General features: G+C 44.7%; 1 protein-coding gene across 4 annotated transcripts in view; it reads left to right on the forward strand.

Moving 5' to 3' along the window:
* The first annotated feature begins 3266 nt into the window (after window positions 1–3266).
* Window positions 3267–26435, forward strand: part of LOC112217161 (receptor-type tyrosine-protein phosphatase zeta) — a 60839-nt gene continuing 37670 nt past the window's right edge. For 3 of the 4 annotated variants that reach the window (XM_042300171.1, XM_042300174.1, XM_042300175.1), the window contains exons 1-2: window positions 3267–3527; window positions 20984–21052. In XM_042300171.1, the coding sequence (XP_042156105.1) occupies window positions 3464–3527; window positions 20984–21052 (133 nt within the window). In that variant the 5' untranslated portion in view covers window positions 3267–3463. The remainder of the gene's footprint in view (window positions 3528–20983; window positions 21053–26435) is intronic. The other variant, XM_042300173.1, reaches the window with a different exon arrangement.

Below are 26435 nucleotides of genomic sequence, written 5' to 3' on the forward strand. Positions count from 1 at the left end.
GCTTTGTGATGGCCACTCCAATACCTTGACTTTGTTATCCTTAAGCCATTTTGCCACAACTTTGGAAGTATGCTTGGGGTCATTGTCCATTTGGAAGACCCATTTGTGACCAAGCTTTAACTTCCTGACTGATGCCTTGAGATGTTGCTTCAATATATCCACATAATTTTCCTACCTCATGATGCCATCTATTTTGTGAAGTGCACCAGTCCCTACTGCAGCAAAGCACCCCCACAATATGATGCTGCCACCCCCGTGCTTCACAGTTGGGATGGTTTTCTTCGGCCTGCAAGCCTCCCCTTTTCCTCCAAACATAATGATGGTAATTATGGCCAAACAGTTCTATTTTTGTTTCATCAGACCAGAGGACATTTCTCCAAAATGTACGATCTTTGTCCCCATGTGCAGTTGCAAACCATAGTCTGGCTTTTTAATGGAGGTTTTGGAGCAGTGGCTTCTTCCTTGCTGAGCGGCCTTTCAGGTTATTTCGATATAGGACTCATTTTACTGTGGTTATAGATACTTTTATACCTGTTCCCTCCAGCATCTTCACAAGGTCCTTTGCTGTTGTTCTGGGATTGACTTGCACTTTTCGCACCAAAGTGCATTCATCTCTAAGAGACAGAACACGTCTCCTTCCTGAGTGGTATGACGGCTGCATGGTCCCAGGGTCTTTATACTTGCATACTATTGTTTGTACAGATGAACGTGGTACCTTCAGGCGTTTGGTAATTGCTCCCAAGGATGAACCAGACTTGTGGAGGTCTACAATTCCTTTTCTGAGGTCTTGGCTGATTTCTTTAGATTTTCCCATGATGTCAAGCAAAGAGGCACTGGGTTTGAAGGTAGGCCTTGAAATACATCCACAGGTACACCTCCAATTGACTCAAATTATGTCGATTAGCCTAACAGAAGCTTCTAAAGTCATGACATCATTTCCTGGAATTTTCCAAGCTGTTTAAAGGCACAGTCAACCTATTGTATGTAAACTTCTGACCCACTGGAATTGTGATACAATGAAATAATAGTCGGTAAACAATTGTTGGAAAAATGACTTGTGTCATGCACGAAGTAGATGTCCTAACTGACTTGCCAAAACTATAGTTTGTTAACAAGACATTTGTGGAGTGGTGGAAAAACGAGTTTTAATGACTCCAACCTAAGTGTATGTAAACTCCTGACTTCAACTGTATAAAGGATCAGCCTTGACTAGAATACAGTATATACATATGAAGTGTGTAAAACAGTATGTAAACATGATTAAAGTGCCCTGCGCTTGCGGACAGAGCAGTTGCCGCTGGACCATTGCAGGTTGTCAGTGTTGTGCACACTGAGGAGCATGAAGCTTTTCACCATCTCCACTGCGGCGCCTTCTTCAATTCTCTCCACTGCAGCCTCCTTTGTTTTGTTGATGTTGAGGGAGAGGTCATTTTCCTGGCACCACTCCACCAGGGTCCTCACCTCCTCCCTGTAGGCCAGGGATCATCAACTAGATTCAGACACAGGTATCATGTTTCAGGGCAGACCCACATGCAGACAATGTCAAAGTAACAAAGGTTTATTGCTAGAACAGGAGGCAGGCAAAACGACAGGTCAAGGGCAGGCAGAGGTCAGTAATCCAGATCAGAGTCCAAAAGGTACAGAACGGCAGGCAGTCTCGGGGTCAGGGCAGGCAGGGGTCAATAATCCAGGGTGGTGTGACACGGTGCAGTCAGGGTCAGGGCAGGCAGAATTGTCATCCCGGGGAAACTACAAACAGACAGGAGCAAGGGGGAAAACCCTGGGAGGCTTGACGAACAAAACGAACTGGCAACAGACAGAGAGCACAGGAATAAATACACTGGGGATAATGGGGAAGATGGGCGACACCTGGAGGGGGGTGGAGACGAGCACAAAGACAGGTGAAACAGATCAGTGTGTGACAGCGGGCCTATTTCTCCGGCCAGTTGAGGGACCCTGCTATAGGCTGTCTCTTCATTGTTGGTAATCAGACCTACCACTGTTGTGTCATGAGCAAACTTGATGATTGAGTTGTCATGGGTGAACAGGGAGTACAGGTCAACACACCCTTGTTGGGGCCCCCGTGTTGAGAACCAGCGTGGTGGAGGTGTTGTTGCCTACATTCACCACCTGGGGTCGGCCCGTCAGGTAGTCCATGACCCAGTTGCACATGATGGGGTTCAGATCTAGGGCCCCGACCATAGTGATGACCTTGGAGAGCACTATGGTCCTGAAGGCTGAGCTCTAGTCAATGAACATCATTCTTACGTAGGTATTCCTCTTGTCCAGATGGGATAGGGCAGTGTGCAGTGTGATAGCGATTGTGTTATCCGTGGATGGAGGCAGTACGTAAATTATAGTGGGTCTAGGGTGTCAGGTAAGATGGTGGTGGTATATCCTTAACTAAGCCTCTCAAAACACCTCATGATGATAGAAGTGAGTGCTACGAAGCAATAGTCATTAGTTTAGTTACCTTCGATTCCTTGGGTACAGCAGAAATCTTGAAGTGGGAACAACAGACTGGCATAGGGAGAGATTGAATATGTCCGTGAACACTCCAGCCAGCTGGTCTGCACATGCTCTGAGAACGCGGCTAGGGATGCCGTCTGGGCCGGCAGCCTTGCGAGGGTTAACACGCTTAAATGTCTTACTCGCATCGGCCACGGAGAACGTGAGCCTTCGTTGTAATGTTGCCCAGCACCATATAATAGGAGAAACAGTAATAGAGGTTTCATATGGGGCGAACCCAACACCCTACCCCCAGCTCCGTACTCTGCAGAGGAGAAATATAATGACACTTGAGATCTGGATTCCTATAGGAATATTGAAGTGTTTGTGAACAACAATTTCACAAAGGTTTATTCAGATGATGGGTGGCACAGTCGTAAGCCCTTATTATTGGTAAATGATGAAACAGCCCTACTCATCTCCTAGCTGTTATAGTAGAGACCCCTAGACATTATCCTGGTTTTACTTTTCCATCATGCAATTATGCTGATTGGCTCTATTTTCATTTAAATCACAACTTCTTAGTGTAGTTGCATTAGGCATTAAATTGGCATTTCGTCTTTGTGAGCTCACAAAAATAAAAGTTTTGCCTTCTGAATATGCACGTTTCCCTTTATCGCTGGCCAGCCAGTAGCCATTTCATATCACCATTCAGAGAGCATGTTCACCCATCAGTTTTTCCCTCCCGCTGCGCCTGTGTGAGTAGTGGGCGGCGCGCATACCAAATCCCCCTCTCCATACCCAGCCAGTGTTGTACATGAGAGAGTGGAGCCACTCCGTTTCCTCCAAGCAGAGAGCGAAAGACAGGGAGGGAAGAGAGGCAGGAGGACCGGAGCGCCGACATCGGCGGTATGAATAGAGTGTAGCATTTTAGCGCCCGCGCCAGAAATTCAGATTGTTTTGCTACAATTATTTTTTTGCGTTTAAAATTCAGTTTGCCGCTGAATCAGAGACTATGGAACTGACTGTATCCAGAGTGCTGATTTCCATTGCGCAGCTCCTGGTTTTCTGCCAGATAGGTAAGGAAGAATAATATTTATAGATTTTGATAAGTGCAATGATTTATGTGTGATACGCATTTATCAGCGGTTTTTGCTGGAGTGTGCACAGCCCATGTCAGTAGCTGGCTAATGTTGTCTCTATATTTGATGCTATTGTGCATTCACTCAACGGTGACATATTTGACACTAGCAAACAAATAAAGACAGGGACCATGGTGAATTTAAAATGTGCATCCCAAATGCCACTCCACCTGACACATCTACATCTCAGGACACATCTCAGGACACATCTCAGGACACATCTCAGGACACATCTCAGGACACATCTCAGGACACATCTCAGGACACATCTCAGGACACATCTCAGGACACATCTCAGGACTATTTGGAGAAATTACACTGTTGATTTATCATGAAGAGACTTTTAACATTTGGAGAACTTTCTTCATTTTGATAGAAGCATTTGACTTGATATTTCAAGAGGACTCATTTGTAGGCTGTTAACAGAGTGTTTCTGATGGCATTTGGACATGCCATTGAGAGCCTTTAACTTGATGTTGAAAGCCATAGTATTGATCCTTTAAAAGGTTTGTCTTGTCTATCTACTGCTTCCCTGGCATGAACACTGACAATAGGGTCGGTTTCGTGGATGGTTTTCTGGTCAAAGATTAGATGGAAAAGAAAGAGGAAGTGCTTGTGAGAGATTTGATATCTGCCATCTGCTTTTTCCGTTTCTTCTAATCCCTTGGCTGAGTCATTATCTGTGATCTAAAAGAAGCATCTAAGAGATGGACAGTTTTGCTATGGGGTTTTATGGGAATTGGGAATTATGGGGGAAATTATTTGGAGGGAAAAGAAGGAGGGAGCACATCTCTAAGCCATCTGTTCCTCAATATGCCAGGCCACCATACAGGAGTTGGCTACACACACACACACACACACACACACACACACACACACACACACACACACACACACACACACACACACACACACACACACACACACACACACACACACACACACACACAAACAGCATAAGGCACTCATCCTGTGTCTCACAAATAGAAACATCCATCTGCATGCAAGACTATCACCAATTTGACTGTTTGGATACAATCAACACATTCACACCATGCCATATGTAAAAAGAGAAAGAAAGAAGAGATATATATATTTACTGTAGACTAGATTACGGTAATTAGCCTAGATATGAACAGTGCAGAACAGTACATTAGGAACTCATTGTAAAGTAACAGCTGTGGTGTGTGCCAGTGTCAGGGTCAAGTTTTGGCCACGGGTGGTGGGCATGGCTAGGGTTAGTTTTCAATTCAGTCGGACCGGTTCAGAAAGTGGAACAATCCTCATAGAAAGCTATGGATGATTGACTGAATTGAAAACGGAACTGACCCCAACCTTGATCAGGAGAGCCCCGGGAGAGTTCATAAGCAGCAGCGTGGTAATGACATAATACCCATTGAGCAGAGCCAGCAGCGCTATAGGACAGGCTCTCTTTATTTCTCTGGGCTGGGTGGACAGGGACAGAGTTAGTGTACGTGCGAGGCTCTGAGAGCACACAGAGTCTGTTAGTTCTACCATCAGAGAAGATCTCATCTGATGCATCTGACGCTGATGCTGATCAGTGGATCACTGTGGATAATGTTGCCCTATTATGTATCTAAATGAGATGGTTGTAACACCATCTATGGGCAGGGCAAGAGTGTCGTTCCACTTCAAAAAGCACAAGCATTTCGACACCCACCGTATCAGATTGTTTTGAAATTGTTTCTGTAGTTAGAAAGAGATACGATTACCATTCCTGCAACATTATTTTGTTGAAATATCATTTTATCTCTGAGAAATTAAGCTAATTACATCAGATTACATCCAAATTTGGCCATTTAAATGTATAGGATTCATATAATATTCACAAATCATAGTACCTAACATCTGATTTGGACCAAACTTTTTTCTAACAATGAGTTAGACACGGGGAATCCAACAAAACTGTTTGAAGCCACCCACAGATGCCACACCCCAACAACAAATCCTTAGTATCTGACAAGTAGCATGGAGTTGCGGCTTGGAGTATTGCTTCTTCACCCTATGTAATGTATTCCCAGTGAATTTGATAATGTTTTTTCCCCCGTTTAGATAAATTATTAATTGAAGTTGTTACGTCCCATCCTACATCCTGGTATTGGGGCTTTTGACAAGTTCTTTGAATTTCTCATCCAAATTGGATGTTAGGTATATGTATTGAATATTGAATTCATGTTGAATGGATTTGGGTGCAATCAATTAGCTTCATTTCTCATATAGCAAGTAATATTTCAACAAAATAGTGTTGAAGGATTGCTCACATTATCTGTTTCTAACTACGTAAACGATTTCAGAACAATCTGACATGGTGGGTGTCATGGCTGAAATGCTGAAATGACATGGAATGACCCTAGAGGGTTATTGAATGAATGTGAAGAATTGATCTTCCACACTGTTATCTCAATGGGTGTGATTGGGATGTATTAAGTAACACTGTTATCTCAATGGGTGTGATTGGGATGTATGAAGTAACATTGTTATCTCAATGGGTGTGATTGGGATGTATGAAGTAACACTGTTATCTCATTGGGTGTGATTGGGATGTATGAAGTAACATTGTTATCTCAATGGGTGTGATTGGGATGTATGAAGTAACACTGTTATCTCATTGGGTGTGATTGGGATGCATGAAGTAACAGCACGAGATGGTGAACTTTCGGCTTCAACTGTAAGTGCCGATACGATATGTATCACGATATATCATACTTCTATATGTATTGCGACTTGACACTGAGATTTTCTGGGCTATTCAATGTTAAAAACCTATTGCTCACTATATGTCTGCTACAGAGGGACAACAGAGAGCCATAATAAAAACGAGTTTTGATTAGTAAGGGATATAAAAGAGCTGAAAACATGTTGGCTCACCTCACCATTTAAAAAGAAGATTGTGACCAACCTATAGGAGGAGATGTTTTGGCGCTGGTACAACCGGCTAGCGATAACTCATGTTAACTACCCAGCAACAAATAAGTACATCAATGTCATAGAATCAATGTAACATAGTCAAAAATATTATCACGATACTCTACTGTAGACACCCCCCTTTTTTCTAAAAGTTTGTGTTGGGTTCTTCTTTGCTGGCCAATCAGACCTACAGAGTTTAATATAATATAATAGTATCTCTTGGCTGACATGAACAGATAGTTGATGCTCTCTTTAATAATGAGCAGCATAATGATAATAATGACCAGCAGCAGCATGTGTGTGACTGTAACAGTTGCAGTGTCATCTCTTTATATGACTTGACCTTTATTTAACCAGGTAGGCCAGTTGAGAACAAGTTCTCATTTACAACGGCGACCTGGCCAAGATAAAGCAAAGCAGTGTGAACAGACAACAACACAGAGTTTCACATGGGATTAACAAACGTACAGTCAATAACACAATAGAAAAGACTATATACGGTGTTTGCAAGTGTAACTACCCTATGTGGATGTGGTGAAGGTGGGTGAGCCTGGGTGAGTGCTGTTATGGGATCCAGCATCATTAATTAGGCTCGTTTACTCTTCTCTAAACCCACGGTGTATAGTTAATTGGCATTTGGCAGCATGTCCACTGCAGTTTCCTTTGAACCTTGACAGAATGTACATGGAATAAAGGAAACAAAGCCCTAGACTAGTGCACCAGATAATGAAACACAATGAAAAGCCAGAAGGACTATTAAAAATAGAATAGGAGTCTCCTACTGAAGAGACACCTGCTAGTGTTGCGGACGCAAAATGTGTCTGGGTCAAACCTGTAACCAATTGAACTGCAACCTGGTTTAGAATCATTACATCCAATCATGCTCATAAATAATTACTGCTAATAAAACCTTTATTAACTGTGTATTATGATACTATTTATAATAGGAGCAATTTGCCTTAATAAAGTAACATGACCTGTGAATGAAGACAATCATACACCTGATGCCATAGAACCCAAAAGGGGTTCTTCAAATGAACGGTTCCGTTTAGAACCCAGAACCCTTTCAGAACTCTTTTTTCCCCCCTAGCTCTGTAAATCATGTTCCTTATCAAAGCGACGTCGCCTAAAGAGACCTGTGACACATGCAGATGATGCGTAGCAGAGAAGCTGTCTATTAGCCGTCGAGATTTGACTGGTTCACCCCTGGGTGCTTTATGACGTCCTGTGATCTACCACATCTGGTCATTAGTCCCACGGTGTAGTTATGTCATCCTACTGCTACGTACGTCATGAGGAGAAAGAGAGAGAGAGAGCCCCCTCTCCCCCTGGACGATCAAATGATCCATGTCTCTTAACGTTTGTAAAAAAAGACGTCCACGGGACCTCTCTCCGTCTCTCTCTATCTGATTAGATTTGTTTTCCATCTCGGCCGTTGCTCTTAAATGTTAAATGAGTTTCGTCTAGAGTTAAACGTCGACGAATCACTGGTATGGCTTGTCTCCTCTTCTGATTTCAACGTCGGCGGTTTGGATCCGAGGAGAGAGACAGATGAATGTCGGTCTTATCGGCTGTACAGCTCTCTGTTTAGCCCCGTGTATCTGTCTGCAAGAGACGGGAGTGTGAGTGGGTGTGTGGGTGTTCATGGAAACAAACATAGAGGCAGGATCTCACTTCACGTACCAGGCCTTTCTCCCGTGACAGAATCCATGGAGGACCTTGCACCCCCGAAGTGCTCATGCTGAGTCTCTCTTGTCCCTCTCCGTGTTCACTCTCTCTTCTGCTTCTCCATCATGATTATTCACCAGTACAGGGTGTTTCATCTGACTATGCAATCTAATAGAGGATGTCAACAGTAGTCATGGTAACATGTACTATGGTAAATTACTCGAACGAGATGATCTGAGGGAACTGCTTGCACTCTAGACAGCGTGAATATGTTCAGTCTAATGTATGGGTGGAAACTCGAGTTAGCTACGCAGTACGCCCTAGGCACACATATCTCAAGTTATGATCTAGCCCTGTAATAACAACAGAAGATTTAGAGCTGATTTGGAACATGTGATTTGTCCCACATCATCTGTTTTCCCCTCCCATGTCTCTCTCATACACGGACGCATGGATGCACACGCACACACAGACACGCACTCACACCACTTTGCCACTGTTGAGGGCCAGTGTGTGTCGTGTTCCCATAGCGCTCCGTGTGTAAAATGCGATTAGAACTGTAGAACCGGACGGACCGTTACGCTGCAGCTCAGAACAGAGCCGCTCTGTCCCTCTGTGCTGCCAGCACAACAAAAGTCTTCATGGAAGTACGAATCTTGTTAAAAATATGTCCTAAAGCCATCTTATGTGTCTCTCTTTGGGTGTCTAAAACAACTACAGTGGGGCAAAAAAAGTATTTAGTCAGCCACCAATTGTGCAAGTTCTCCCACTTAAAAAGTTGAGAGAGGCCTGTAATTTTCATCATAGGTACACTTCAACTATGACAGACAAAATGAGAAAACAAATCCAGAAAATCACATTGTAGGATTTTTAATGAATTTATTTGCAAATATGGTGGAAAATAAGTATTTGGTCACCTACAAACAAGCAGGATTTCTGGCTCTCACAGACCTGTAACTTCTTCTTTAAGAGGCTCCTCTGTCCTCCACTCGTTACCTGTATTAATTGCACCTGTTTGAACTTGTTATCAGTATAAAAGACACCTGTCCACAACCTCAAACAGTCACACTCCAAACTCCACTATGGCCAAGACCAAAGAGCTGTCAAAGGACACCAGAAACAAAATTGTAGACCTGCACCAGGCTGGGAAGACGGAATCTGCAGCTTGGTTTGAAGAAATCAACTGTGGGAGCAATTATTAGGAAATGGAAGACATACAAGACCACTGATAATCTCCCTCGATCTGGGGCTCCACGCAAGATCTCACCCCGTGGGGTCAAAATGATCACAAACGAAAATCATAGAAAAACTAACATAGACAACTCACGCCCTGACCATGCTAAAATCAAATCAAATCAAATCAAATTTATTTATATAGCCCTTCGTACATCAGCTGATATCTCAAAGTGCTGTACAGAAACCCAGCCTAAAACCCCAAACAGCAAGCAATGCAGGTGTAGAAGCACGGTGGCTAGGAAAAACTCCCTAGAAAGGCCAAAACCTAGGAAGAAACCTAGAGAGGAACCAGGCTATGTGGGGTGGCCAGTCCTCTTCTGGCTGGGCCGGGTGGAGATTATAACAGAACATGGCCAAGATGTTCAAATGTTCATAAATGACCAGCATGGTCGAATAATAATAAGGCAGAACAGTTGAAACTGGAGCAGCAGCACAGTCAGGTGGAAGTTGAAACTGGAGCAGCAGCATGGCCAGGTGGACTGGGGACAGCAAGGAGTCATCATGTCAGGTAGTCCTGGGGCATGGTCCTAGGGCTCAGGTCAGTTGAAACTGGAACAGCAGCATGGCCAGGTGGACTGGGGACAGCAAGGAGTCATCATGTCAGGTAGTCCTGGAGCTCAGGTCCTAGGGCTCGGGTCCTCCGAGAGAGAGAAAGAAAGAGAGAAGGAGAGAATTAGAGAACGCACACTTAGATTCACACAGGACACCGAATAGGACAGGAGAAGTACTCCAGATATAACAAACTGACCCCAGCCCCCGACACATAAACTACTGCAGCATAAATACTGGAGGCTGAGACAGGAGGGGTCAGGAGACACTGTGGCCCCATCCGAGGTCACCCCGGACACGGCCAAACAGGAAGGATATAACCCCACCCACTTTGCCAAAGCACAGCCCCCACACCACTAGAGGGATATCTTCAACCACCAACCTACCATCCTGAGACAAGGCTGAGTATAGCCCACAAAGATCTCCGCCACGGCACAACCCAAGGGGGGCGCCAACCCAGACAGGATGACCACAACAGTGAATCAACCCACTCAGGTGACGCACCCCCTCCAGGGACGGCATGAGAGAGCCCCAGTAAGCCAGTGACCCAGCCCCTGTAATAGGGTTAGAGGCAGAGAATCCCAGTGGAAAGAGGGGAACCGGCCAGGCAGAGACAGCAAGGGCGGTTCGTTGCTCCAGAGCCTTTCCGTTCACCTTCCCACTCCTGGGCCAGACTACACTCAATCATATGACCCACTGAAGAGATGAGTCTTCAGTAAAGACTTAAAGGTTGAGACCGAGTTTGCGTCTCTGACATGGGTAGGCAACCGTTCCATAAAAATGGAGCTCTATAGGAGAAAGCCCTGCCTCCAGCTGTTTGCTTAGAAATTCTAGGGACAATTAGGAGGCCTGCGTCTTGTGACCGTAGCGTACGTGTAGGTATGTACGGCAGGACCAAATCAGAGAGATAGGTAGGAGCAAGCCCATGTAATGCTTTGTAGGTTAGCAGTAAAACCTTGAAATCAGCCCTTGCTTTGACAGGAAGCCAGTGTAGAGAGGCTAGCACTGGAGTAATATGATCAAATTTTTTGGTTCTAGTCAGGATTCTAGCAGCCGTATTTAGCACTAACTGAAGTTTATTTAGTGCTTTATCCGGGTAGCCGGAAAATAGAGCATTGCAGTAGTCTAACCTAGAAGTGACAAAAGCATGGATTAATTTTTCTGCATCATTTTTGGACAGAAAGTTTCTGATTTTTGCAATGTTACGTAGATGGAAAAAAGATGTCCTTGAAATGGTCTTGATATGGTCTTGAAACAAAAGACAAAACAAAGGAACTAAGGTCAGAACGTGACAACATCAGGCCTGCAAGTCACAGGGATGTGTAATTTCAATTGGAATCCAGACATAGTTAGGATATGCAACAGTTGGGATTTTAATTCACCCACAACCTGCATAGAATGACTGTGAAGAAACTTGATTAAAAAAACACACTACCATAACCATTTAAACCGGTACAACCATTTTAGTAATGTATGCAATAAATCTGATTGGATTAGTTTAGGAAAATGTACACTACCGTTCAAAAGTTTGGGGTCACTTACAAATGTCCTTGCTTTTGAAAGAAAAGCAAAAAAAAATTGTCCATTAAAATAATATCAAATTGATCAGAAATACAGTGTAGACATTGTTAATAATGTTGTAAATGACTATTGTAGCTGGAAACAGCTGATTTTTAATGGAATATCTACATAGGCGTACCGAGGCCCATTATCAGCAACTATCACTCCTGTGTTCCAATGGCACGTTGTATTAGCTAATCCAAGTTTTTATATATATATATATATATTTTTTTTTTTTTTTTTTTATATATATATATATATATATATATATATATTTTTTTTTTGCAATTATGTTAGCACAGCTGAAAACTGTTGTTCTGATTAAAGAAGCAATAAAACTGGCCTTCTTTATTCTAGTTGAGTATCTGGAGCATCAGCATTTGACGGTTCAATTACAGGCTCAAAAAGGCCAGAAACAAAGACCTTTCTTCTGAAACTCGTCAGTCTATACTTGTTCTGAGAAATGAAGGCTATTCCATGCGAGAAATTGCCAAGAAACTGAGGATTTCATACAATGCTGTGTACTACTCCCTTCACAGAACAGCGCAAACTGGCCCTAACCAGAAATAGAAAGAGGAGTGGGAGGCCCCGGTGCACAACTGAGCAAGAGGACAAGTATGTTAGAGTTTCTAGTTTGCGAAACAGATGCCTCACAAGTTCTCACCTGGCAGCTTCATTAAATAGTACCCGCAAAACACCAGTCTCAACATCAACAGTGAAGAGGCGACTCCGGGATGCTGGCCTTCTAGGCAGAGTTGCAAAGAAAAAGCCATATCTCAGACTGGCCAATAAAAAGAAAAAATGAAGATGAGCAAAAGAACACAGACACTGGACAGAGGAGCTCTGCCTAGAAGGCCAGCATCAAGGATGCCTGACAAGAGCAAGGCTTGTCTGTGGCTGGGCCGTCTGTCACAAAGGACAGTGTTGTTTAAAGGAGAGAGACTTTAATAAGAGGCAGTGGGAGATAGTGGGTCTGGGCGAATGAGAGGACTGAGGCTGGGGGAACTCAGGGAAAGCCGGTGGGAGAGGGGCTGCAGACTGCAGTGAAATATGGAGGGGAACCTCAAGTGAAAGGTGGTTGGGTGGGTGGGTGGGTTGGGGGGGGGAGTGAAAGATAGGGGAGTGTGTGTCCATGGCGATGGGGGAGGCATCAGAGGATGTCAGTGTGGAAATCAGGGTGGCCAGACGCCACAAGACATTATACGGTTGTCAAGGAGTCCAGTGCTGATGCTCCCAGCATACTGATGGAACTGATGGGAAACCTGTGATGCATCTCAATACTCTCTGTCACTTCCCCTTCTCGTCTCCTTTCCTCCAGGAAGCCACATTAGACAATTGAGATGCTTATATAGCTCAGTGCTGTGATGCTGAGCAGATGAACACGGTGCATTTCAATGCACTCAGAGTGGGAGAATCGACTGGTTCTAGCATACACACGCACACACACACACAAAAACATACACACACCATCCCCACTAACTCACATGGACACAATCCTACATACCCAAGTAAGAAATAAACACTCTACCAGTGTACACACAGTCATGACTTCAAAGTGGGACTGAGCATTTATGTCATCATCAACCACACAACCCCAGTGAGGCTGACTACAGTAAGTACAGTGACTGTACCTGGCTCTAAAATACTGGCTCTGCGTTATGCAGCTCTCTGTTCCTCTGTTTTCTCCAGCTCTCTGTGTTCTCCCCCCTCCCCAGGGGTGTCTCTCTCTGTGCCTGATTTATTTATGAGTTCTTCTTGGGAGGAAGGATCTGAAACTTTGTGTTTATTATTTCAGGCCATCCCTCACCAGGAAACTCCCTGGCTCGCGGCTCACATTAATAACAGGCTTTTTCATGGGTTGTTTGTTCACAAATGCTGTGTTTCATGGAGAGTTTTGAGGAGGAGACAAGTAAACCCTCTCCATCGGCATTAAACTTAATCTCATGAAACAGAATTTGGAGAAAATCTACCTTGACACAGCCTTCAGAGTGCAGGACCATAGGGGAGATTGATGGGCTCTTCTTGAGTGCGACGCACAGCACACACTCATTTCTGTCAACGGATGCAGCAGAATCAGGGGAGGAGTAGTCGCAGAGGCACAGAATCTGTCACAGAAATGGAATGTCACAGACAAACTCCCATGATGCATGAGCAGACCTTCCACAGGCCTATCACTGAGAACAGGACAGCTCTGTCCAGTGTCTTAATCTCAGAGCCATTTTAGCACTTATGACTCTGGTTAAAAACTCAGTTGTTCTCAACATAAGGTGAAGTTAAACCAGCCAGAAAATGATCCAGTGTTAAATCAACACCGAGAGTGTTAAATTGAACACTGGTCCAGCGTCTATACCGGTCCACACTTTTCAGTGTTAAATGAACTCGCTGCTTAGTATAAAACCTTGGTTTTGGTTGAGACATGGTTGTTGCATTCATCCATGTTCAGTCCTGTGGCCTTCACCAAGTGAGACCCTCAGCAAATATGTTACGTCAATCTTTAACACACTGCAACACACAGGGCTAGTTTTACCCTAATGCTGTGGCCTGGAACTCATGGTTTACAGGCTACATCAGGCCTGCAAGTCACATTATGCTTGCTTGTATAAAGTGATATGTAATTCCTATTGGAATCCAGCCAGAGTGGGGATATGCAACATTTTGAACTTTTATTCACACACAACCTGCATTAAGAATGACTGCTGGGTTGGGAAGGCTAAGATACAAGACTACATAAATGATCTAAACTGGTGTCACGTTCGTGGTAATAATGGTCGGACCAAGCTGCAGTGCAATATGGTTTCTACATAATTTATTAAAGTGAAAAACCTAGAACAAAACAAATAAAGAAACAAACAACGAACCGTGACTAACGAGATGCTACCTGCACTACCTCAAAACATAAACAATATCCCATAACCCACAGCTGGAGAAAATGCTCCTTAAGTATGATCCCCAATTAGAGACAGCGATAGCCAGCTGCCTCTAATTGGGAATCACACCAAAACCCCAACATAGAAAAAACAACCTAGAACCCCACATAGAAAATATAAACTAGACAGTCATGCCCTGACCTACTCCACCATGGAAAATAAAGGCTGTCTATGGTCAGGACGTGACAACTGGAACAACCATTTCAGTAACAGATTATATTAGTTTAGAAACATCTATGTTATTTATATTTGAGTAGAATAAGATTAATGAATCAATAAATTTATATGCAAAAAACAAATATTGAAAAAAATGATTCTAAAAATCAACCTGAAATGCAGCATGCTGGGAAATATGATAATGATGGGTGTGGTTTTGGTTTAACACTGGTTATTTGAACCAACACCTTTTACACCAATGAGTGTTAATTTAATAATTACAGAGTTAATTTAACACATGAATCAACACTAGAAATGTTACACTAAAAATCAACACTAGGTAACACTGGCTGAATTGCTATGCAGCAGAAGTGAACTTGATGGCGGATGAACAAATTTCCCTCTCGGGGACAATGAAGAAATGTCAATAAAAAAAAGATTTATCGTTCCCAAGACGGATATTTGTTCCACTGTCGTTTCACTGTCCAGTTGTTCTGAACAGTTGTTCTAACCCCCAGCTGTTCCCCTATATTACCACCTTCACAAGTTGGCTTCTAGGTCTCACGTTCCCACGGTTACCACATGTCACATGTCCTCTGACCTCACTGCAACAGCTGGACCACGACACATTCCCATAGGCCGTCTCAAACACCGACATACATCATCATGACATTGATTCACGTTGTTATATATAAGTCCCCTTGGAACAATGCTGCATTTGACAGCGCTCAGAGGCAATATCCCCTGTTTAATTTGGGCCTAACCCTCTTCAATCTTCCCCCTGTATGACTCCAGTGGAAGACCTGCAAGTAAAACCTGCTAGGAGAGAACACATGCCACTAATTCACTAATTCACACATGGCTTTCAGTCACAGCAGCTGTGACATGAACATGTCATGGGGTGTGGCGGGGAGGTATGTATATCTCACTTCATGTCCAACAGGTGCTCTCTAGAATGTTCTCAGTGTGTATTGACCAAAGGAAATAATAATGATGACCATTGGCATTTGGCATCGTGGAATCACTTCTGCCCTGCTAAAGCTCTTGAAGCGTCTCACTGCACAGACTCAGAGATGGTGCCAGTCGTTCTGTCTCCGTGCCTCTTGTTTAATGCGAGTTGTCATATTACCCCTGTCCCCTAAACAGACGGAGGATGTGTTGTACGATCCAGATACGTGATTTCACGCCCCAGTAAAGGGACCACGACCGTGGCTGTACGGAGAGTCCCTAGGGACAGTGAAGTGAACCACATGCGCTGGGCGGCTGAGCGGTTCAGTGCCAAGCCAGAGTAAAGTGAATCCTTCCTGTCTTTTAGTTCCAGTCTGAGCCAGCTTTCATCTCTCTCAGGGGTCCACTAAACTGCCATTCATTAACATTCTAGTGAGACTCTCCCCTGCTACAGCAACACAGTGTACAGTACAGTCACACACACACAAACACACCATCCATCCATGGTTAAACACTGTCCTTACTCATTAGTAGAAGTCCAGGTCAGCGACTCCATGTTCTGTCTAGGCCAGAGTGTTCAGGTTGGGCCTTTCTGTCATGACTGGCCCTATTGTAACAGATACACGTTTAGTTCCTGACCATGGCAGGCAGGCGCCCACTCAGTCTATCTGATCTGGGGTTAAAAGAAGAGGTCAACACTCCGTGTCCAACTGATTCACTTAGTGACGGTTAGAAAGCACGTTGGCCTGGAACCAAAGAAACGGGGACATTTGAGTGTGACTGTAAGACAGATTTATGAGCACCGTCATTAGAGCTGATAGTGACAGAGAGGAGACGGAGAGAAGGAGTGAGAAGGAGGGCAAAGCCGAGAGGTTCCAGGCCAGCTTGAGCGTGACGCGCTCGTTGGTGATAAGGTCGTATATGGGCCCCATCGTTAGTGCTGATGAGGACCAAAAGAAGGAGAGAAAAGGAGTGAAAGAGGGAGGAAAGGAAGGAGGGAGAGAGCCGGGAGGTTGTGGCTAGCGTTGATAATGGGCTCCTTAATATCTTACTGTGAGGGATCGTAATCTAATTTGCCTCTGGGTTTTCTCTGTGACACTGAGCCTGGAACAGGGGGAGGGGAGGGGGGCTGTGTGTGTGTGTGTGTGTGTGTCTGTGTGTGTGTGTGTGTGTGTAGTACAGCTCTTTCCTTTCCCAGGTCTGTTTCCCCTCTAGAAGTTACAGCATACAGATAGTATTGTGGCATCAAACAGAGGTCCGCGGTACATGGTAAAGACCTACCCTAGATCCCGTATGCTATAGAATGAAGAGTATGTATTCATATCAATGACTGTTTCTTCAATGGTGACAATGAACATTCTCCCTTCAACCCCCCCCCCCCATCGTAGTTTTTTACAGTATGGTTAAAATTATTATGGAGCATTAGACCTACCACGTGAGAACAACATAGGATAGAAACAGAGTTGGTCATCAGACAATCTGGACCCTTTCTTTCTAAAATTATCTGCCAAAATTGTTGCCACCCCTATTACAAGCCTGTTCAACCTCTCTTTCGTGTCGTCTGAGATTCCCAAAGATTGGAAAGCAGCTGCGGTCATCCCCCTCTTCAAAGGGGGGGACACTCTTGACCCAAACTGCTACAAACCTATATTTTTATCCTACCATGCCTTTCTAAGGTCTTCGAAAGCCAAGTCAACAAACAGATTACCGACCATTTCGAATCTCACCATACCATCTCTGCTATGCAATCTGGTTTCAGAGCTGGTCATGGGTGCACCTCAGCCACGCTCAAGGTCCTAAACGATATCTTAACCGCCATCGATAAGAAACATTACTGTGCAGCCGTATTCATTGATCTGGCCAAGGCTTTCGACTCTGTCAATCACCACATCCTCATCGGCAGACTCGACAGCCTTGGTTTCTCAAATGATTGCCTCGCCTGGTTCACCAACAGTTAACCAGTGTGTCAAATCGGAGGGTCTGCTGTCCGGACCTCTGGCAGTCTGTATGGGGGTGCCACAGGGTTCAATTCTTGGGCCGACTCTCTTCCCTGTATACATCAATGATGTCGCTCTTGCTGCTGGTGAGTCTCTGATCCACCTCTACGCAGACGACACCATTCTGTATACTTCTGGCCCTTCTCTGGACACTGTGTTAACAACCCTCCAGGCAAGCTTCAATGCCATACAACTCTCCTTCCGTGGCCTCCAATTGCTCTTAAATACAAGTCAAACTAAATGCATGCTCTTCAACCGATCGCTACCTGCACCTGCCCGCCTGTCCAACATCACTACTCTGGATGGCTCTGACTTAGAATACGTGGACAACTACAAATACTTAGGTGTCTGGTTAGACTGTAAACTCTCCTTCCAGACCCATATCAAACATCTCCAATCCAAAGTTAAATCTAGAATTGGCTTCCTTTTTCGCAACAAAGCATTCTTCACTCATGCTGCCAAACATACCCTTGTAAAACGGACCATCCTTCCGATCCTCGACTTCGGCGATGTCATTTACAAAATAGCCTCCAATACCCTACTCAACAAATTGGATGCAGTCTATCACAGTGCAATCCGTTTTCTCACCAAAGCCCCATATACTACCCACCATTGCGACCTGTACGCTCTCGTTGGCTGGCCCTCGCTTCATACTCGTCGCCAAACCCACTGGCTCCATGTCATCTACAAGACCCTGCTAGGTAAAGTCCCCCCTTATCTCAGCTCGCTGGTCACCATAGCATCTCCCACCTGTAGCACACGCTCCAACAGGTATATCTCTCTAGTCACCCCCAAAACAAATTCTTTCTTTGGCCGCCTCTCCTTCCAGTTCTCTGCTGCCAATGACTGGAACGAACTACAAAAATCTCTGAAACTGGAAACACTTATCTCCCTCACTAGCTTTAAGCACCAGCTGTCAGAACTGCACCTGTACATAGCCCACCTATAATTTAGCCCAAACAACTGCCTCTTTCCCTACTGTATTTAATTAATTTATTTATTTATTTTGCTCCTTTGCACCCCATTATTTGTATTTCTACTTTGCACTTTCTTCCACTGCAAATCTACCATTCCAGTGTTTTACTTGCTATTTTGTATTTACTTTGCCACCATGGCCTTTTTTTTGCCTTTACCTCCCTTATCTCACCTCATTTGCTCACATCGTATATAGACTTGTTGGTACTGTATTATTGACTGTATGTTTGTTTTACTCCATGTGTAACTCTGTGTTGTTGTATGTGTCGAACTGCTTTGCTTTATCTTGGCCAGGTCGCAATTGTAAATGAGAACTTGTTCTCAACTTGCCTACCTGGTTAAATAAAGGTGAAATAAAAATAAATAAAATAAAATCATGACCCTTAACCTCTGACTTAACGTAACAACACCAACACAGGTGGGTTAGTAACTAAGCAGTAGCTCGGTAGATACAAAGCGATATGAGTAACTAGATTTTCAGGAACTAAACAACACTTAGAATCTTGCTCACTACAGATTTTGGTTCATTTTTTCACATGAACCAGTGGAAATCAACAAGCTGTAACCAGTAAAACAAGTGACTAGTGGTGAGCGGTAACAGCAGCCCAGGCAGTCAGAAAGAGCAGGTGTCCTGTGAAGTAGAGGATGCCATCTGACACTGATTCCAGCTAACACTCTGGAGCTCCTTCTCTGTGTCACACACACACACACACACACACACACACACACACACACACACACACACACACACACACACACACACACACACACACACACACACACGCACCAGGCTGCCAGCTATCTGTTTCCTTTCTTACATGGCACAGAGAGCACTATTATCCTCGGACATTACCAGGTCAGAAAGAGCGTGTCCACTGGGTAACTGAGCTATTTGAAATGGAGAGGTTTGAGTGGCGGTAAGACGAGGAGTTAGGAGGAAGATTGTCACAGTAGTGCAAATGTCAGCAGTAGGTAAGGTATAGTGCTCTTAAAGTGGACTTTGATACGGATCATTAGGCTTCCATCCTGTTAAGATCTGTGGGATTAAATCCACTAATGCTTAATATCCTTCCTTCGATCTACACAGCGACACTCTGATAGTGTAAAACAACCCGAAGCCTCTCTGTGTGTGTGTGAGAAAGAGAGATATGGAGAGAGATAATGTAATGGGAGTGAATTTGGGGATAAAGATGGAGAGGAAAGAGAAAGAGATATACAAAGAGGAGGAGGCAGAGATCAATTAGAGCAGTAGATGTGTGTATACTTTGTGCAGTAGCAAACACACACACACACACATACACACACACACACACACACACACACACACACACACACACACACACACACACATACACACACAAAGGCACACACACATACAGATTGAGCAGCCATTTTCTCTAGACCATTCATCTCTCAAAACGGTTGTCTCTTTCCAGTAATTACTTTGGACCTTCTGAACTCTACTGATGTGTCTCATCTCCTCCACAGTGTGTGTGTGTGTGTGTGTGTGTGTGTGTGTGTGTGTGTGTGTGTGTGTGTGTGTGTGTGTGTGTGTGTGTGTGTGTGTGTGTGTGTGTGTGTGTGTGTGTGTGTGTGTGTGTGTGTGTGTGTGTGTGTGTGTGTGCGTGTGTGTGTTGTTTCCACACATCAACATATAGCCATTACCTTCTACTGTCTCTGTAGCAGATAGCTCACTACATCACTATGTGGATGTGGAATGGGGACAACAACGCGATCTCTCTAGGTGAGTCAATAAAGATGACCAGTCCTTCATCACGTTCCCATTAACCAAGCTGTTTACCGAGAACTCTGCTGGATGAGAGATGCATGGACGAGGGATGAGAGGGGCTGGAACAGTCAGCACTGTGACGGGCATAGAAAGTGGGTGGAACGTGACCCTCATCAGTTACAGAGAATGAGGGAGAAGGAGTGAGAGAGAAGTGCCCTCTATCTCGCTTTTATCGCCTTCCTCACCGCTCTCTCCTGTGCCTCACCCCTCTCCACCATTCCCTTCTCTCCCCTGCCCTTGAGAAGAGAGTCAGTTTTGAGAGACACTCAACAAATGGCAGCTCAATCATATCCCTATAGGTAAACTAAGTGGTCGGGATGTGTCCTTTGACATGAGAGAAGAAGTATGTCTTCATATACAGTGTCATGCAGCAGGTGCTGGGGTCTCACGTGACATTAGTGTATGTTTTTCTCAGTGAAGCGTATTCTAACTCTCTATTTTTTCCATCTCCTTTCTCTCTCTCTCTCTCTCTCTCTCTCTCTCTCTCTCTCTCTCTCTCTCTCTCTCTCTCTCTCTCTCTCTCTCTCTCTCTCTCTCTCTCTCTCTCTCTCTGTCTCTCTCTCTCTCTCTCTCTCTCTCCTCTCTCCCCTTTCTCTCTCTCTCTCTCTCTCTCTCTCTCTCTCTCTCTCTCTCTCGCTCCCTCTCCCCTTTCTCTTATAGTGGCCTTGACAGAGGCGTACTTCAAGGCCCAGAGAAAATTCACAGACGACATCGACTGGTCCTACACAGGTCAGTACAGTTACATGAACAGTATTCATGCCATGGGGTATTCAGGTTACGAATTACAGGGGGGATAGGGGGCTGAAATACCAATGTGAGCGTCGGTCACCCCCAAGAATCTTCGGGCACCCTCAAGAGTCGATGTACAGTCTTGGCCAAAAGTTTTGAGAATGACACAAATATTAATTTTTGTGTCTTTAGATATTTTTGTCAGATGTTACTATGGAATACTGAAGTATAATTATAATTACAAGCATTTCATAAGTGTCAAAGGCTTTTATTGACAATTACATGAAGTTGATGCAAATAGTCAATATTTGCAGTGCTGACCCTTCTTTTTCAAGACCTCTGCAATCCACCCTGGCATGCTGTCAATTAACTTCTGGGCCACATCCTGACTGATGGCAGCCCATTCTTAAATAATCTATGCTTGGAGTTTGTCAGAATTTGTGGGGTCTTGAATTTGTTTGTCCACCCTTCTTCTTGAGGATTGACCACAAGTTCTCAATGGGATTAAGGTCTGGGGAGTTTCCTGGCCATGGACCCAACATATCGATGTTTTGTTCCCTGGGCAACTTAGTTATCACTTTTGCCTTATGGCAAGGTGCTCCGTCATGCTGGAAAAGGCATTGTTTGTCACCAAACTTTTCCTGGATGGTTGGGAGAAGTTGCTCTCGGAGGATGTATTGGTACCATTCTTTATTCATGGCTGTCTTCTTAGGCAAAATTGTAAGTGAGCCGGACAAGCCGGGCAAAATTGTAAGTGAGCCGGCATCCGGACAAGCTTTTTTCCGGATGTCCCAAACAATCGGAAAGGGGATTCCTCAGAGAAAATTACTTTACCCCAGTCCTCAGCAGTCCAATCCCTGTACCTTTTGTAGAATATCAGTCTGTCCCTGATGTTTTTCCTGGAGAGAAGTGGCTTCTTTGCGGCCCTTCTTGACACCAGGCCATCCTCCAAAAGTCTTCGCCTCACTGTGCGTGCAGATGCACTCCTGTGCAGATGCACGCCTGCTGCCATTCCTGAGCAAGCTCTGTACTGGTGGTTCCCCGATCCTGCAGCTGAATCAACTTTAGGAGATGGTCCTGGCGCTTGCTGGACTTTCTTGGGCGGCCTGGAGCCTTCTTCACAACAATTGAACCGCTCTCCTTGAAGTTCTTGATGATCCGATAAATGTTTGATTTTAGGTGCAATCATACTGGCGGCAATATCCTTGCCTGTGAAGCCCTTTTTGTGCAAAGCATTGATGACGGCACATGTTTCCTTGCAGGTAACCATGGTTGACAGAGGAAGAACAATGATTCCAAGCACCACCCTCCTTTTGAAGCTTCCAGTCTGTTATTCGAACTCAATCAGCATGACAGAGTGATCTCCAGCCTTGTCCTCGTCAACACTCACACCTGTGTTAACGAGAGAATCACTGACATGATGTGAGCTGGTCCTTTTGTGGCAGGGTTGAAATGCAGTGGAAATGTTTTTTGTGGATTCTGTTCATTTGCATGGCAAAGAGGGACTTTGCAATAAATTGCAATTCATCTGATCACTCTTCATAACATTCTGGAGTATATGCAAATTGCCATCATACTAACTGAGGCAGCAGACTTTGTGAAAATTAATACTTGTGTCATTCTCAAAACTTTTGGCCACGACTGTATAATGCAAACCCTGCAGATTATATTGTTAAAATAGTGTCATACGCTACCTCAGCCCTGACTGGTGCACTAATGTTAAACCTGCTCAACACAACCAGCACTGCCGGTCTTTTCTCCACATGCTGACAGACGTAGGGGATTAAGCTCAGATGTCCTAAGCCCTTACCAGGAGGGATTGCTCCATCAGTGAGATAGACCTGACTTGACTGGTCTAGCTTGTTCAAATCTAACTGTGTTCTGGTTGAGGGAAATTGACCGAGGGTGTTTCAATTGCTCTAAGGGCCAGTCACGTTAAAATAGTCAGCAAAACGTATTTTCAGGCATGAAAGGCATTTTCTTTCATGTACCGTCGTTTTTGTGATTTCCATCCATCGTCCCAAATTGCTTGACTTCATTTCATTACACTATTATTATTCTCTGTCAATTTGTATTCAGATAAGAAACAATTCTGCTTGTTTGGTAATAGGCGTTATACTTGACATTTTCCACTCTGCTGCTCTCAAAGTTCAGGGCCCCGTCACAACAAGCTGAGTCCCAGAGAGACGGGAGAGAGACTGCAGGGCTTAAGTGTGTGTTGTGTGTGTGTGTGCATGTTTGTGTGCATGTGTGTGCCTTTATTTATGCTTGCATGTGTATGCCTTTGTTCGTGCATGCGTGTGTGTGTGTGTGTGTGTGTGTGTGTGTGTGTGTGTGTGTGTGTGTGTGTGTGTGTGTGTGTGTGTGTGTGTGTGTGTGTGTGTGTGTGTGTGTGTGTGTGTGTGTGTGTCTGTGTGTGTGTGTGTGTCTGTCTGTCTGTCTGTGTGTGTGTGTGTTTGTGTGTGTGTGTATCTGGGTGTGTGTGTGTGTGTGTGTGTGTCTGTGTGTCTGTGTGTGTGTGTGTGTGTGTGTGTTGTGGAGCAGACTTGTTTATCAGCCCGTGATATAACAGTAGTGAGTGTGCTGTCAGTATGAGGTACTGAGCCGTGAGGAAGAGAATTAACATGTGAAAGCGCACACCTCATTGTGAGGCACAGCGCACAGTATGGAGATGGAGAAATGGGGAAAGAGAGAGAGAGAGAGAGAAAGAATAGAGAAAAAGACCTATGGAGACAGAAACACGGAAAAGAGGAAGAGGAAGTGAGAGAGAAAAAGGGAGATAAACCTTCTCGGACGTTACCATATGGTAGCTAGCTTTTAAGCTTTAATGCTGGTAGCCTTTACGGAATATGCAATCCTCTTGGAGTATGCAACAGCATTTGCTCGGAATGTTTTGGCTCAAGGTTGCACTCCCATTAAGTGGCTCTTTACTTTTGAGATCCATTGGTATGATTCATATTATACTGAACATTCATTAGATTGTCAGGATTCCCCTGAGTTGGAGTACGAAATGTAATTTTTCTGTAAACATTTGAATGTCAAACAGACAGTGTGAGCTAATGGATTTATCTTGGTACAGGCAGACTACCACAATCACATAGGTGATAAACTGTATATACTGAATGTCAGGTTCTGTGTTCATATTTGTTCATATATGTGTTGTTTTTCAGACTGTGTATCCTTGCGTGCTCTGCCACTGTTTGTGTTTCCAAAGTTGATACAGTACAAATCCACGGTATCCACCCGTTAACCCCTCTCCCCAGGGGGTCCCTATGATCCGTTAACCCCCATTTCCCCTGTCTCCATCTGCCAGTGTGTGTGTGTAGTCTCTATCCTCTGATAACTCCGGGCCCCAGTGTAGGCCACGCGAGACAGGGTCCCCAGCCACCACAGCAGTCCATTTCCTGCATGTGTAAACTCTCTGATCTCCTTCTCATGGCTACAGGGCCTGTGTGTCCCTACACTGCCCTCGCTCTTTGTCTGCCTCTTTCTCCTTCTGCTGGGCTCTAACACAAGGGACAGAATAAATGATCCAGCTCTCTTCTCCATCAACATGTAACGGAGTTGGCTTGCGTGATGACTGACCTCGCCTGAGACCTGAAGACTTGCGTTAGCTCCCCCAAGCTAATACTCAGCGGGCTAACACAGGGCGGACCCAGTCTTACACAAACACACTGGCCGGCATAATGCACATTCAGTACAGACTGCAGCCTCTCCATCAGCATCTAACATCTCTTAACGGGCTGTTAACCACCACCTCATTGACTTACTCCAGCTCTGCTTTCTTAGTCATACAGGCAGTCGTTAGTGTTGTTTCTGCTCCAGTTGTCTCCAGCCGTCTTCTCCCCCTCCTGTCCTAGAGCTGCTGAGGTTGGTGGTGAGGTAAGGGTTGAGTTGCCTCCGCTCCCTTCTCCCTCTCCGGCCCAGCTAAGGTCATAATGCAGCAGGACTCAGAGACCCAGGAAGAGACTTAGTCATGCTGGATGGTGATGTGTTTCAGGGCATCATTACACTGACTGAGGACCTCTAGTAGAGTTGACAGATGGGGGGGGGATTCTCCCCTCACACACACACACACACAAGGATGGTGTGTTTGCATAGCGAAATCCTAACATACATAATACATGAATTAATTTGCTTGAATCCACTCTCCTTGCTGCCCATGTCTTCTCACATTAAAGGGCACAGCTAGAGTGAAGAATGCTCATGCTGTATTCTACAAGATGCAAGACAGGAAAGTAGGCGTGATCCATCAGACAACCAATAACAGATGTTGTTTGTGGGATGTTGGAGGAAGAATAACAGGTTCTTTTATCTTTATTATATGTCTTTCCTCCTACAAAAACTCTTTGCAAAACAGAAAACAGAGAGAGTTGCCTGATAGCGATATGCTAAGTGATGATCTGTTATTTATTTTGACAAGTTGGACACATCTCCAAAATGTCTGTGCTGCTCCACTGAGCCCTATTACAAGGGGATTACCCACTTTATTTAACCATTTAAAGAACTGTCACTGACTGCTGGTAAGTCGTGATGATTTCTTTATTGGGAGGACAAAGAGGTAGCTGAGTGTGTGTGGTGTGGCGGTGTGTGTGATTGTGTGTGTGTGTGGTATGTCTGTGTGTGGTGTGCCTGTGTGGTGTGTCTGTGTGTGGTGTGTCTGTGTGCGATGTGTCTGTGTGTGTGGCTGTGTGCGGTGTGTCTGTATGTGTGTCTGTGTGTGTGGTGTGTCTGTGTGTGTGTTCATGTGTGTGTATGTTTCTGTGTCTGTCTGTCTGTCTGTCTGTGTGTGTGTGTGTGTGTGTGTGTGTGTGTGTGTGTGTGTGTGTGTGTGTGTGTGTGTGTGTGTGTGAGTCAGAAGTTGGCTGTCTTGGTCCCCAGGGACATTCAACCTTTCAGAGTAACAGAACGCCACGTGTCTCCTCCTCTAATATAAAGACTGACTCACTAAAAGACCAGTCATTACATGTGAGTCACATAGTGTACTGGGATGTCAATCATCTGTCATTTGAGAACTCGGTTTAAAAGTAGCGCAATGTAATGGGGGACAGCTCCTTTGTGTGTGTTCCTGGTAAGGCTGACAGAATATGTGTTGCTCCTGGCACTTAACTCTCCTCCGAACCTCTGCAACACCTTGTTGCCATGGTAGCATCTTGTGAGTATAGCAGCAGTGTTGTGTCATGGCATTTATGCCAGATGAGGCCCCCAGAAGCCCCTGACAGCCCCTTTTCACTTTTCCAGCATAGGAGAAGCACACACACACACACACACACATGTTCAGGCACACAGTCACATATGCAGGCATGCACAAACACACACACCAAATAAAGAGTCAAACTCTTTCCCAGCCTACACATACACTCACATGCGCATGCACACTCGC

Source organism: Oncorhynchus tshawytscha, linkage group LG17, assembly GCF_018296145.1.
Source record: "Oncorhynchus tshawytscha isolate Ot180627B linkage group LG17, Otsh_v2.0, whole genome shotgun sequence".
NCBI classification, from domain to species: Eukaryota; Metazoa; Chordata; class Actinopteri; order Salmoniformes; family Salmonidae; genus Oncorhynchus; species Oncorhynchus tshawytscha.